We start from the raw sequence: 12455 nt of genomic DNA on the forward strand, positions 1-12455 counted from the left end.
AAGCAGTACTCATCGAATTTATCTCCCAATATTTTTGTACTGAAGTAAAACAAACACAGAAGAGTGAACAAATATTAAACGTATTGCTGAGCTCCCTCACGGTTCTGAAGTTTGCTGCGTGCGTACTCAGTCGCTTCAGTCCCGCGGGACTATTTGACCCTATGGACTGTAGCCAGCCATTGGACTGTAGCCAGCCACTCCATCCATGGGATTCTCTAGGCAAGAATACTGGAGTGGGTTGCCATGCCCTCCTCCAGGGGACCTTCCCGACCCAGGGATCCAACCAGAGACTTCTTTGTCTCCTGCAGGCAGATTCTGTACCGCTGAGCCACTGGGGAAGTTCTATCTTCAGATACCCAACCAAAATAAGTTTTTGTTTTACGACAATCTCTCCTCTTTTTCTGAAGCTCTCTTCCCCAGGGTCTCTTTGTCCTTTCAGGTCCAAGAGATTTCCTGGACAAAAAGACGTCCAGGTCTTCACAATTGAAAAAAATATTTTCCTGGAAGACGGCCTATGACGGCAATGCCGCCTGAATCTCCCAAAGGACCGCTCCTAAGGAGGCCGCCATCTTCCGTGCAGCATCTCAGCTTGCGCATGCGCTCCTGCTTGCCGTACGGCGGAAATGACTTTTTTGTCCTCTCGGCACCCTTACGTCGCAGAGTGGCGGTGTCGAGGTTTGCGCGACGGAAGATTTTTGTCAGAAGTGGGAAGAGGCGAGAGAAGTGTTGCACTGCCCAGGGGTTTTCAAGTTTAGGGCTGGGGGTGGTGATTGTTGCTCGAAAGCTCGGAGGTGCTCGGGTGAATACGGTCCCCCGCTTTGCTGGAAGACGCTGGAACGCGCGCGGAGGTGTGTTTTTGGTGTAAGTGGGCACGTTTTGATGCTGGCTTTAGGAGGCCCTAAAGCATCATTGGGGCTTCCCTAGTAAACTCAGACGGTAAAGCATCCGCCTGCAATGCAGGAGACCCGGGTTTGATCCCTGTATTGGGAAGATTCCCCTGGAGAAGGAAATGGCAACCCACTTCAGTACCCTTGCCTGGAAAGCCCCATGGACAGAGAAGCCTGGCGGGCTAGGTCCATGGGGTCCCAAAGAGTCGGACACGACTGAACGACTAACACAAAGCGTCAATGGAAAGAACTTCGCGCTTTCGCTTCTATCTCTTTAAAAGGTTTTCAGAGAGGTGGAACGCCTAGATTTTAGTCTGGTCTAGGTTCTGCTACCGACCTATTGTGTGTCCTTAGGCTTCTCCCCAAGCCTCAACATCCTCATCTATAAATTGAAGGACATAAAAGAGTCCTTAAGTCACTTTTCAGTCTTTAATTGCAGGTCCATTATGTCATCTGAGCCACAAAGCCTTGGGGGTTAATATCGTGGCCTCATTTTAGAAGAAAGACACTGAGTCCCAGGGTGCACAGAAAACCACTGAAGGGTTTCAGACCTTGAGACTGGAAGATTATGCTGTAACTCCATGATCAGGCCTCCTTTGTGTATTTCTGGATCACCTGAAACTGGCCTATAGCAGTTACTAAAAAAGATTTGAATGGGTGGATGAATGAATCTGCATGTCCAGGCCAATGTCCCAAGCAGATCTGGTCTCTCTCTGCCTCTCCCATGTATTAACAAGTATAACTCTTCTCCAGGTGTATCCTGTTCTTTACCTGACTGGGGACTCCAAATCTAGTTCTGTCATTTTCAACTTAAACAGATAAACATGGAGGCACCTCCAGTCACCATGATGCCTGTCACCGGGGGCACCATTAACATGATGGAGTACCTGCTGCAGGGTAAGTGAACTAGGGAGCTTGAATTACCTGTTTTCCTGTTTTCTGTTTCAGTTTCCATGGAGATGAGAGGCTGTTATATAAAGGCTACCTGCATAATTTCTGGCACCCTTTTATTCCCCAATTTACTTTTAATTATGGTCACAAATACATAACATTAAGTTTACCATATTAAACATTTTTAAGCATACAGTTAAGTAATATTAGGTATATCACATTGTTTTATAGCTAATCTCTAGAACTTTTTCATCTTGCAGAATTGAAATTCTATTCCTGTTAAACACTAATTCCTCCTTTCCCCTCGACCCAGGCCTTGGCAACAACCTTTCTACTTGATGTTTCTAATTTTGACAACTTTAGATAACCTCATAGGAGTGGAAGCATTCAGTATTTGTCTTTTTATTACTGGCTTATTTCACTTAGTATAATGTCCTCAACATTAATGCTTTAGCATGTGAGAGAATCTCCTTTAAAAAATCTGAATAATGTTCCACTGTATGTACATACCACATTTTCTTTATTCATTTCTCTGTCAGACAGTTGGACTGCTACTACCCAAATGGTTATCATAGATAATGCTCAGTGAACATGGGTGTGCACATACCTCTTCAAGATCTTGCTTTGAATTCTTTAGGAGTGAATGCCCAGAAGTGAGATTAATAGATCATATGGTAATGTTATGATACCATTATTAGTTCCATCTTCTAGATCAGGAAATAGAAGTGAAGTAACTTTCCCAGATGAGAAAACTCAAGACCCAGGGAGGGTTATGATTTTCAGGAGATCATTTAATCTTTAGTGGAAGAATTTAGACTTTAATTCAGATCATCCATTTAGTAACTTACTATGAACAAAATAGGATTGTTAATTTCACTCCTCAAGCTGCCTCTACTTCAGTCTTTCCCATCTCAGTAAGTGCCACTGTCAGGCATCAGTTGCTTAAGCCATTCAGGAATCAATCTCAGAGAAAAGAAAATAGAGTCTATGGGGTCGCACAGAGTCAGACATGACTGAAGCGACTTAGCAGCAGCAGCAGCAGCATGGCATGCAGGATCTTAGTTCCTGAACCAGGGATGAAACCTGGGTCCCCTGCATTGGGAGCACCAAGTCCTAACCACTGGATGACCAAGGAATTCCTGTGAACAGTCAACTTAGATTTCTAGATCTAGTCATCTAGATTTCCGTTTCTGTCCTTTTGCCATATTTGCTTTATCTTTTTCCTTTTGCCGTTTTTGAAGACGGTTTCAGATCTCATAACATTTTACCCCCAAACACTTTCAATATACATCTCTAAAAAAGCAAGCGTATTGTCCATAATAACCCTGCTGCTGCTACTGCTGCTAAGTCACTTCAGTCGTGTCCAATTCTGTGCAACCCCATAGACGGCAGCCCACCAGGCTCCCCCGTCCTTGGGATTCTCCAGGCAAGAACACTGGAGTGGGTTGCCATTTCCTTCTCCAATGCATGAAAGTGAAAAGCGAAAGTGAAGTCGCTCAGTCGTGTCCGACTAGCATTGACCCCATGGACTGCAGCCTACCAGGCTCCTTTGTCCATGGGATTTGCCAGGCAAGAGTACTGGAGTGGGGTGCCATTGCCTTCTCCGTTGATAATTGCAATACTATCATTATTACCTGAAAAAGTCATAGTATATTTTTAATATCATCTAATATCTAATTCATATTCAAAAGCTTCCTCCATCTTGTGTTTTGATCCAGGGCATAATATCGTCTCATGCATTACATATGAAAACTGTATCTCTTAAGCCTTTTTTAACTTGGACCCGCCTCCCCTCACTCCCACTTTTTTTCATGTGACCCTGTCTGGTTGAAGCGTCCATACCAGTTTTCCTGGAGTGATCTTTTTAAAATGTAAATCCAGTCATATCTTTCCTTGTTGCATGGAGAATACACTGTGGAGCTAATAACTGTCCATTGGCCTTACAATAAAATACAGCCTTTAGCATGGGCGACACATAAGGCCTGCCTGCTTTGGCCCATCCCGAATACTCATTTCGTGATCATCTTCCGTCTTGCTTACCATACTTCAGCCACACTGAGATCCTTTCATTTCTTTGCATTCCCCAAGCTCTTTCCTACCTCTGATCCCCTGGCCTCTATACTTTGTTCCAGCCCTTCATATAGCCATCTCATATTTATCCCTCAGGCCTCAACTCAGTTGTCATTCCCTTAGAAATCTTCTCTGACTACTCCAAGCCCTCAAAGATGTCTCCTCTTCTCCACCCATACCGGTTGCTCTCTATTCCATACCCCGTTTATCTCTTATTTGTTTACTTATTTCCATTTATCTCTTGTTTATTGGTTTACTTATTTATTTTTTTTGTTTCCCCCACTAAACTATAATCTCTGGGCAGGCCAGGCCCCCTACTTCTTAGCATGGTGCCATTCAGTAAGTGTAAGTATATGAACCAGCACTTAACAAAGCTCCTTAAATGTCTGAAGAATGAAAAAACACACGTCTGACACTGTACTGAATGTAGGACCCACTCCCTACTCCTGTGATCTGTCCTATGATAACTGGGACCCACTCTGTTGCTTTTCCAAAAATTCAATCATTTGAGTACCACTGTCAATATTTACTGTAGTTACAGTAGTATATTTTTATTTACTTTAACAGATTTAGTCAATAAAGGAATATGTTCCTCTCATTGGAGTATCAGCAGTAGAGAAAGAAAGATGATTAAAAAGTCAATACATTGATATGTTGAAAGATGACTAAAGACTTGATGTGATAAGCTAAAGAAAAATAAAGCAGAAAAGTGAAAAGAGATTGGAGGGAAATACGCTATTCTATTGGAGAAGAAAATGGCCACCCACTCTAGTATTCTTGCCTGGAAAATCCCATGGACAGAGGAGCCTGGCAGGCTACAGTCCGTGGGGTTGCAGAGTCGGACACGACTGAGCAACTAACACACACACATGCTGTTTTATTTATTATTTTTTGTCTTATATAAAATAATATATATATTATTTTATAATAGAATGGAATAAAATAGTTATTCTAGGTAGATACTGTTGCCTATTAAATCCCAAAGTCTGCTAGAGGTTAGCATTACTAAACAAGGCCTAACTTCTAGTACCAAATAAGACAGTGCAAAAAATTGAAAAGAGATTAACTTGTTATATAATATCTTGGCAGTGTAACCTCTCTAAAATCTCATATATTGGGCCTATGGTTTTGGCACCCCACTCCAGTACTCTCGCCTGGAAAATCCCATGGACGCAGGGGCCTGGTAGGCTGCAGTCCATGGGGTTGCTGAGAGTTGGACACGACTCAGTGACTTCACTTTCACTTTTCACTTCCATGCATTGGAGAAGGAAATGGCAACCCACTCCAGTGTTCTTGCCTGGAGAATCCCAGGGACGGCGGAACCTGGTGGGCTGCCGTCTATGGAGTCGCACAGAGTCGGACACAACTGAAGTGACTTAGCAGCAGCAGCAGCAGCAGCATGGTTTACAAAACACTACACTAAATTATTTTGGTTTTTTCAGTCTTTTGCTAATTCCATTACCCAAAATGAAAGATGGAACTCAATAGTGCTTTTTTCCTTCTTCAGGAAGCGTTTTAGATCACAGCTTGGAAAGCCTCATCCACCGCCTTCGTGGTTTATGTGACAACATGGAACCCGAGACTTTTGTTGACCACGAGATGGTATTCCTCCTTAAGGGCCAGCAGGCCAGTCCATTTGTTTTAAGGGCCCGACGCTCTCTGGATAGGGCAGGGGCACCCTGGCATCTTCGCTACCTGGGACAGCCAGAGATGGGAGACAAGAACCGCCATGCCCTGGTGCGTAACTGCGTGGACATTGCAACATCTGAGAACCTCACTGACTTCCTCATGGAAATGGGATTTCGCATGGACCACGAGTTTGTTGCCAGGGGACACTTGTTCCGGAAAGGCATCATGAAGATCGTGGTGTACAAGATCTTCCGCATCCTGGTGCCAGGGAACACGGACAACACTGAGGCCTTGTCACTGTCCTATCTCGTGGAACTAAGTGTTGTTGCACCAGCTGGGCAGGACATGGTCTCTGATGACATGAGGAACTTTGCGGAGCAGCTGAAACCTCTGGTTCACCTAGAGAAAATAGACCCCAAAAGGCTCATGTGACTAAGACAATCTGTCCACCACTGGGGCTTGTCCTCAGCTGTTACAAGAAAAGATGTTATAATTGCCCCATTTCACCACCGCCAGCCATGCATTCTTCCCTCAGGATGGAAGCCAGTGAGAACTCTGTTGGTTCTTTGCACTGGTTTCCTCATATGGCCAGTTCACTTTTGTGACAGCCTTTCTAACTTAAACGCTAAGAATAGCATGGAGAATCTAGATCATCCTTCTGCAGGAATAGGGGAAACTGGAATAAAGTAGCTTTCGGGAAGAAAACTTTTTGTGTATAAGGTTTGTAAAATAGAGACCAAGTTTGTATTGTGCAGTAATAAAAGCTGTAAGGAGAAATGTCTACCATTCTGATTCTTTACCGTACTACCCTACTAATTTGGGATGGACTCATTACCAACTGGAGCAAATATATGACAGTGTTTTGTTTAAATTTGGTAGATGATAGATAGCTTTTACCTTTTGTACGAGTAGCAGGTGTTTGTTGTTGAAAAAAATTAAATACAGACAAAAATAAGGAAGATAATGTATAATCTTATTATTTAAAGAGATGTGCTGGGTTTTTTGTTTTTCCTTTTGGTGTGCCTCATGCACAGCATGCAGGAATTTAGTTCCCAAACCAGAGATTAAACCCATGCCCCTTGTAGTAGAAGCAGTTTCTTAACCACTGGACTACCAGGGAAGTCCTGAGATGTATAGTTTCTATTTTGTTTTATATTTTTCTAGGCTTTATTTTGGAGAAGGCAATGGCACCCCACTCCAGTACTCTTGCCTGGAAAATCCCATGGATTGCGGAGCCTGGTAGGCTGCAGTCCATGGGGTTGCTAAGAGTGGGACACGACTGAGCGACTTCCCTTTCACTTTTCACTTTCATGCATTGGAGAGGGAAATGGCAACCCACTCCAGTGTTCTTGCCTGGAGAATCCCAGGGACGGGGAGCCTGGTGGGCTTCCATCTATGGGGTCGCATAGAGTCGGACACGACTGAAGCGACTTAGCAGCAGCAGCAGCAGGCTTTATTTTTGGAGAAGGCAATGGCAACCCACTCCAGTACTCTTGCCTGGAAAATCCCATGGATAGAGGAGCCCGGTAGGCTGCAGAGTCGGCTAAGAGTCGGACACGACTGAGCGACTTCACTTTCACTTTTCACTCTCATGCACTGGAGAAGGAAATGGCAACCCACTCCAGTGTTCTTGCTTGGAGAGTCCCAGGGATGGGTGAGCCTGGTGGGCTGCCGCCTATGGGGTCGAACAGAGTCGGACACAACTGAGGTGACTTAGCAGCAGCAGCAGCAGGCTTTATTTTTAGAAATGTATGTATGTGAGATATATTTTAGAAAAATACTCTGTATATACTGGTTTATAATCATTTTTTTAAATCAGTAACATTTTTCCAGGATATTAGGCTACAATGTTCCTCTGCTTAAAAAAGTTTTTATTGAGTTATTATGTGCCAGTGTTATCCTAAGTGCTTTCAGTTCAGTTTAGTTCAGTCGCTCAGTCGTGTCCAACTCTTTGCGACCCCATGAATCACAGCACGCCAGGCCTCCCTGTCCATCACCAACTCCCGGAGTTCACTCAGACTCACGTCCAACGAGTCAGTGATGCCATCCAGCCATCTCATCCTCTGTCGTCCGCTTCTCCTCCTGCCCCCAATCCCTCCCAGCATCAGAGTCTTTTCCAATGAGTCAGCTCTTCACATGAGGTGGCCAAAGTACTGGAGTTTCAGCTTTAGCATCATTCCTTCCAAAGAACACCCAGGGCTGATCTCCTTTAGGATGAACTGGTCAGATCTCCTTGCAGTCCAAGGGACTCTCAAGAGTCTTCTCCAACACCACAGTTCAAAAGCATCAATTCTTTGGCACTCAGCTTTCTTCACAGTCCAACTCTTGCATCCATACATGACCACTGGAAAAACCATAGCCTTGACTAGACGGACCTTTGTTGGCAAAGTAATATCTCTGCTTTTCAATATGCTATCTAGGTTGGCCATAACTTTCCTTCCAAGGAGTAAGCGTCTTTTAATGTCATGGCTGCAATCACCATCTGCAGTGATTTTAGGTATTTTTATTAATTTAATCCTCACAACGACCCATATTTTACACAGAAATGAGGTGCAGAGAGAGTGATTAGCTTTCCCTGAGCAATTCAGCTACAAATGAGCAAAGCTTATAGTTAAATATTGATAATTGTAATTATTATTTGTATCCTATCATTAGGATTTTCCAAAACTTAATTGTTTCCTGTACTTTGGGATTTTTAGATAGATCCCATATTTTTGCTTTTATAAACTATCCAGTGTTGCTAGTACTTTTAATTAGATATTTTTTCTCATGTGTGATCATTCTTTAGGATAAATTCCAGGGAACTGCTGGGTCAGAGAGTATGCACTGTTTTAAGCCTTCTGCCATGTATTGCCAAATGCCTTCCAGAAATGTTCCAGTTTTCACTCCTCCCAGTTGTAAATGAGGTTTCTAACACAGTTGCCAAAACTGGGTGTGACCATGATAACACATTTTTCCCATTTGATGTTAAATAGTGACTGGTTTTAATTAAAAAAAAAAAACATGATCAGTGAGATTTAAATTTTTATGTTTATTGGACATTTTTTTCCTTACATGAATTTTCTTTTCTTCATTGTTCATCTTATCTTTATTTGTAAAGAGCTTTTATATAATTTCCCATTTATCATTTGACTTAATGAATTTTTTAAAACAGTTCTGAGATAAATGGGGGTTATTTTACTACCTGTAGAGTTTTTAATACCTGTAGAGTCGCACTACTGAGCGACTTCACTTTCACTCTTCACTTTCATGCATTGGAGAAGGAAATGGCAACCCACTCCAGTGTTCTTGCCTTGAGAATCCCAGGGATGGGGGAGCCTGGTGGGCTGCTGTCTGTGGGGTCGCACAGAGTCGGACATGACTGAAGCGACTTAGCAGCTTAGCAGCAGCAGAGTTTTTAATACACTGGAGACAGTTTGGCTTGCTAAAAATTGTAGGTCACTCAAAATTTTCATTTTCTTCTGGAACCTTCCACTTAAATAACACCCCAGTTGACCAACATTTGACAAATCATAATTCTCGTTGGACCTCAGTTTGCCAAGATTATATGAATACTCTGTTAAGAAAACCTATCCAGAGTTGACCTAAATGGTAAGGATGATATTACCTGATTTAAGGGTAAAATCAAATATAGGATAGCTTCCAAGTTGATTAGGTGGCTATTTCTCTGGTTCTGGGATCCTTTTCTTGACTTAACCTTCCATATTTTCTTTTTTTTTTTTTTTTAACCTTCCATATTTTCAACTGAAGCTTTTACTGGCTTCAGCTGCATCAGTTCAGTTGCTCAGTTGTGTCTGACTCTGCGACCCCAGGAACTGCAGCATGCCAGGCTTCCCTGTCCTTCACCAACTCCTGGAGCTTTCTCAAACTCATGTTCATCAAGCCAGTGATGCCATCCAACCATCTCATCCTCTGTTGTCCCCTTTCTTTTCCTGCCTTCAATCTCCCAGCATCAGGGTCTTTTCCAATGAGTCAGTTCTTCCCATCAGGTGGCCAAAGTATTGGAGCTTCAGCTTCAGCATCAGTCCTCCCAATGAGTATTCAGGACTGACTTCCTTTAGGATTTACTGGTTTGATCTCCTTTCAGTCCAAGGGACTCTCAAGAGTCTTCTCCAAAACTACAATTTAAAAGCATCAATTCTTTGGCCCTCAGCTTTCTTTATGGTCCAACTCTCACATCCATACATGACTACTGGAAAAACCATAGGTTTGACTAGGTGGACCTTTGTTGGCAAAGTAATGTCTCTGCTTTTTAATATGCTGTCTAGGTTTGTCATAGCTTTTCTTCCAAGGAGCAAGCATCTTGTAATTTCATGGCTGCAGTCACCATCTGCAGTGATTTTGGAGCCCAGGAAAATAAAGTCTCTCACTATTTCCATTGTTTCTCCATCCATTTGCCATGAAGTGATGGGACCCGATGCCATGGTCTCAGTTTTCTGAATGTTGAGTTTTAAGCCAATTTTTTCACTCTCTTCTTTCACTTTCATCAAGAGGCTCTTCAGTTCCTCTTCACTTTCTGCCATAAGAGTGGTGTCATCTGCATATCTGAGGTTATTGATATTTTTCCCAGCAATCTTGATTCCAGCTTGTGCTTCATCCAGCCTGGCATTCCACATGATGTACTCTGCATATAAGTTAAATAAGCAGGGTAACAATATACAGCCTTGATGTACCCTTTTCCCAATTTGAAACCAGTCCATGTTCCATGTCCAGGTCTAACTGTTGCTTCAGTTGCATGAGTAAATCTTGTTCCTCCTTTCATAACATATTAGCAAGAATTCAAGCAGGCCCCTTTCTTATTTTGTAGTCATCCACTTAATTCCTAAACTCAACTCTTTATTATAGGCACCCATTCATATATGTTCAATGTATGTCTCTGATGCTTGTCTTATAAACTATGTAGTTATGTAAGCATATTCACATTAGTGATGTGCAATAAATGTTCCTCTTCTTTTTAAAGTTGTTATTGCTTTTGTGATATTCTCTTGTTGCTATACATAAACCTAACTTACAACTTTGAACTTGCATAGGCTTTCATATTACCAGTAATATTAGTACTTAAATAGTGCTTAACTTTGCCAACAAAGGTCCATATAGTCAAAGCTATGGTTTTTCTAGTAGTCATGTATGTATGAGAGTTGGACCATAAAGAAAGTTGAGCACTGAAGAATCAATGCCTTCGAATTCTGATGCTGGAGAAGACTCTTGAGAGTCCCTTGGACTGCAAGGAGATCAAACCAGTCAATCCTAAAGGAAATCAACCCTGGATATTCACTGGAAGGATTGATGATGAAGCTGAAGCTTCCGATATTTTGGCCACCTGATGCGAAGAGCCGACTCATTGGAAAAGACCCTGATGCTGGGAAAGAGTGAAGGCAAAAGGAGAAGGGGAGCAGAAGATGAGATGGTTAGATAGCATCACTGACTCAATGGACATGAATCTGAGCAAACTCTGGGAGATAGTGAAGGACAGGGAAGCCTGGCGTGCTGCAGTCCATGGGGTTGCAGAGTTGGATATGACTTAGCGACTGAACAACAATGCTTCACTCTGTTTCAGATGCTTTAAATGTTTTAAATCATATACTTCTCCCAACAACCCTATGATATTTTTACTCCCATTTTGTAGATAAGAATGAGGCACAGATAACTCAAATTTTTACTTCCACTGTAAGTGTTAGAGCCTGCATTTGAACTTGAACAGTCTAGCTTCAGAATCCAGGCACGTAAGTACTGTGCATCTACCACGTTTGTACTCATTCACTCTTTTGATGATAGAAACCTAGGTTGCTGTCAACACTCTGTTACTATTAAAATTGCAAAAATAAGCAAGTTTGTATATTGACATGAATAGTTCCCCTACACTATGTAATTGGGAAGGCTCAATTTTGCCAAAAATGATCAGGTTGCTTTTCAGAATGCTGTGCTATTTACATTACTATCACAGTACACAAGAAATCTTAATGACCACATCCTCATCACTCTTCAGTGTTACCATTTTTCTAATTTTGCCAGTATTTTATGTAAGTGTGAAGATTTTTTAAATATGTAACAAGCAAAATTATTTATCAATAAACTTTTAAGTAATTTCACATTCTAATGCCTTTTCACTGCCAATCGCCTTAATTCCTCCATTTGAGTCATACTGTTCAAGATAACCCTTTCAAAAAGAATTTTTGCTCAGTCTAGTTTTTCAGTTGGTCTTCTTTGATATTCAGTGGAATAGGGACACACTTCAAAATTCCCCAGCTGTGGTCTTGGAGATTCAATTTCCTCAAGCAATTAGCTATGGACTATGTTTAGGGTCAGAGGAGATGGATCTGTCTGGTTCTGAATTTTAGACATCCTCTAAACATGCATTAAGTTCAAATCAGATTTACTCTTAAGCTATCACACCTCAGAACAGTACAGGTGGGGCTTCCTTGATGGCTCAGTGGTAAAGAATCTGCCTGCCAATGCAGGATACACGAGTTCAATCCCTGATCCAGGAAGATCCCACGTGCTGCAGAGCAACTAAGCCCATGTGCCTCAACTTTTAAGCCTGTGCCCTAGAGCCCGGGGGCCCCAACTACTGAAGCCCTGGAGCCCTAGAGCTTGTACTCTGCAACAAGAGAAGCCACTGCAGTGAGAAGCTCGGGCACCAAAACTAGAGAGTAACCCCTGTTCTCCACAACTAGAGAAAGACCCAGCACAGCCAAAAATAAATAAATAAAGTTCTTTAAAAAAAATAAGCTATTAAAAAAATAAGAATAGTACAGATCATTGGGATATGGTAATTCATTTTTAAAGTTCATACCCTCAAAATAAAAGCCTAAAAAAGGAAGCCATCTTTGTTTCATGTCAACATTAAAATTAGAGTACTAAATCAATGTAGTTGGTAATTTCCTTCATATTTTAAGCTTTTAAATGATCAAATCTATAGTCCTGGAAGCAACCTTTGTGTTTATCAATACCTCCACCACTTGAATCTCTTTCAGGTAT

The 12455-nt window shown here is 42.0% G+C and overlaps 1 protein-coding gene across 3 annotated transcripts; it reads left to right on the forward strand.

Annotated features, from left to right (window-relative positions):
* Positions 1 to 659: 659 nt before the first annotated feature.
* Positions 660 to 6258, forward strand: MED18 (mediator complex subunit 18). 3 transcript variants are annotated; one of them, XM_070383923.1, is made up of 3 exons: positions 660 to 848; positions 1706 to 1784; positions 5356 to 6258. In XM_070383923.1, the coding sequence occupies exons 2-3, from the start codon at positions 1712 to 1714 to the stop codon at positions 5907 to 5909; spliced, it is 627 nt and encodes a 208-aa protein (XP_070240024.1). In that variant the 5' UTR covers positions 660 to 848; positions 1706 to 1711; the 3' UTR covers positions 5910 to 6258. The 3 variants fall into 3 exon arrangements, with proteins under 3 accessions (XP_070240024.1, XP_014333739.1, XP_005895984.1); XM_014478253.2 differs by having other exon boundaries at positions 661 to 861; positions 1641 to 1784; XM_005895922.3 differs by having other exon boundaries at positions 662 to 848; positions 1641 to 1784.
* The last annotated feature ends 6197 nt before the right edge of the window (positions 6259 to 12455 follow it).

Source organism: Bos mutus, chromosome 2, assembly GCF_027580195.1.
Source record: "Bos mutus isolate GX-2022 chromosome 2, NWIPB_WYAK_1.1, whole genome shotgun sequence".
Classification (NCBI taxonomy): Eukaryota; Metazoa; Chordata; class Mammalia; order Artiodactyla; family Bovidae; genus Bos; species Bos mutus.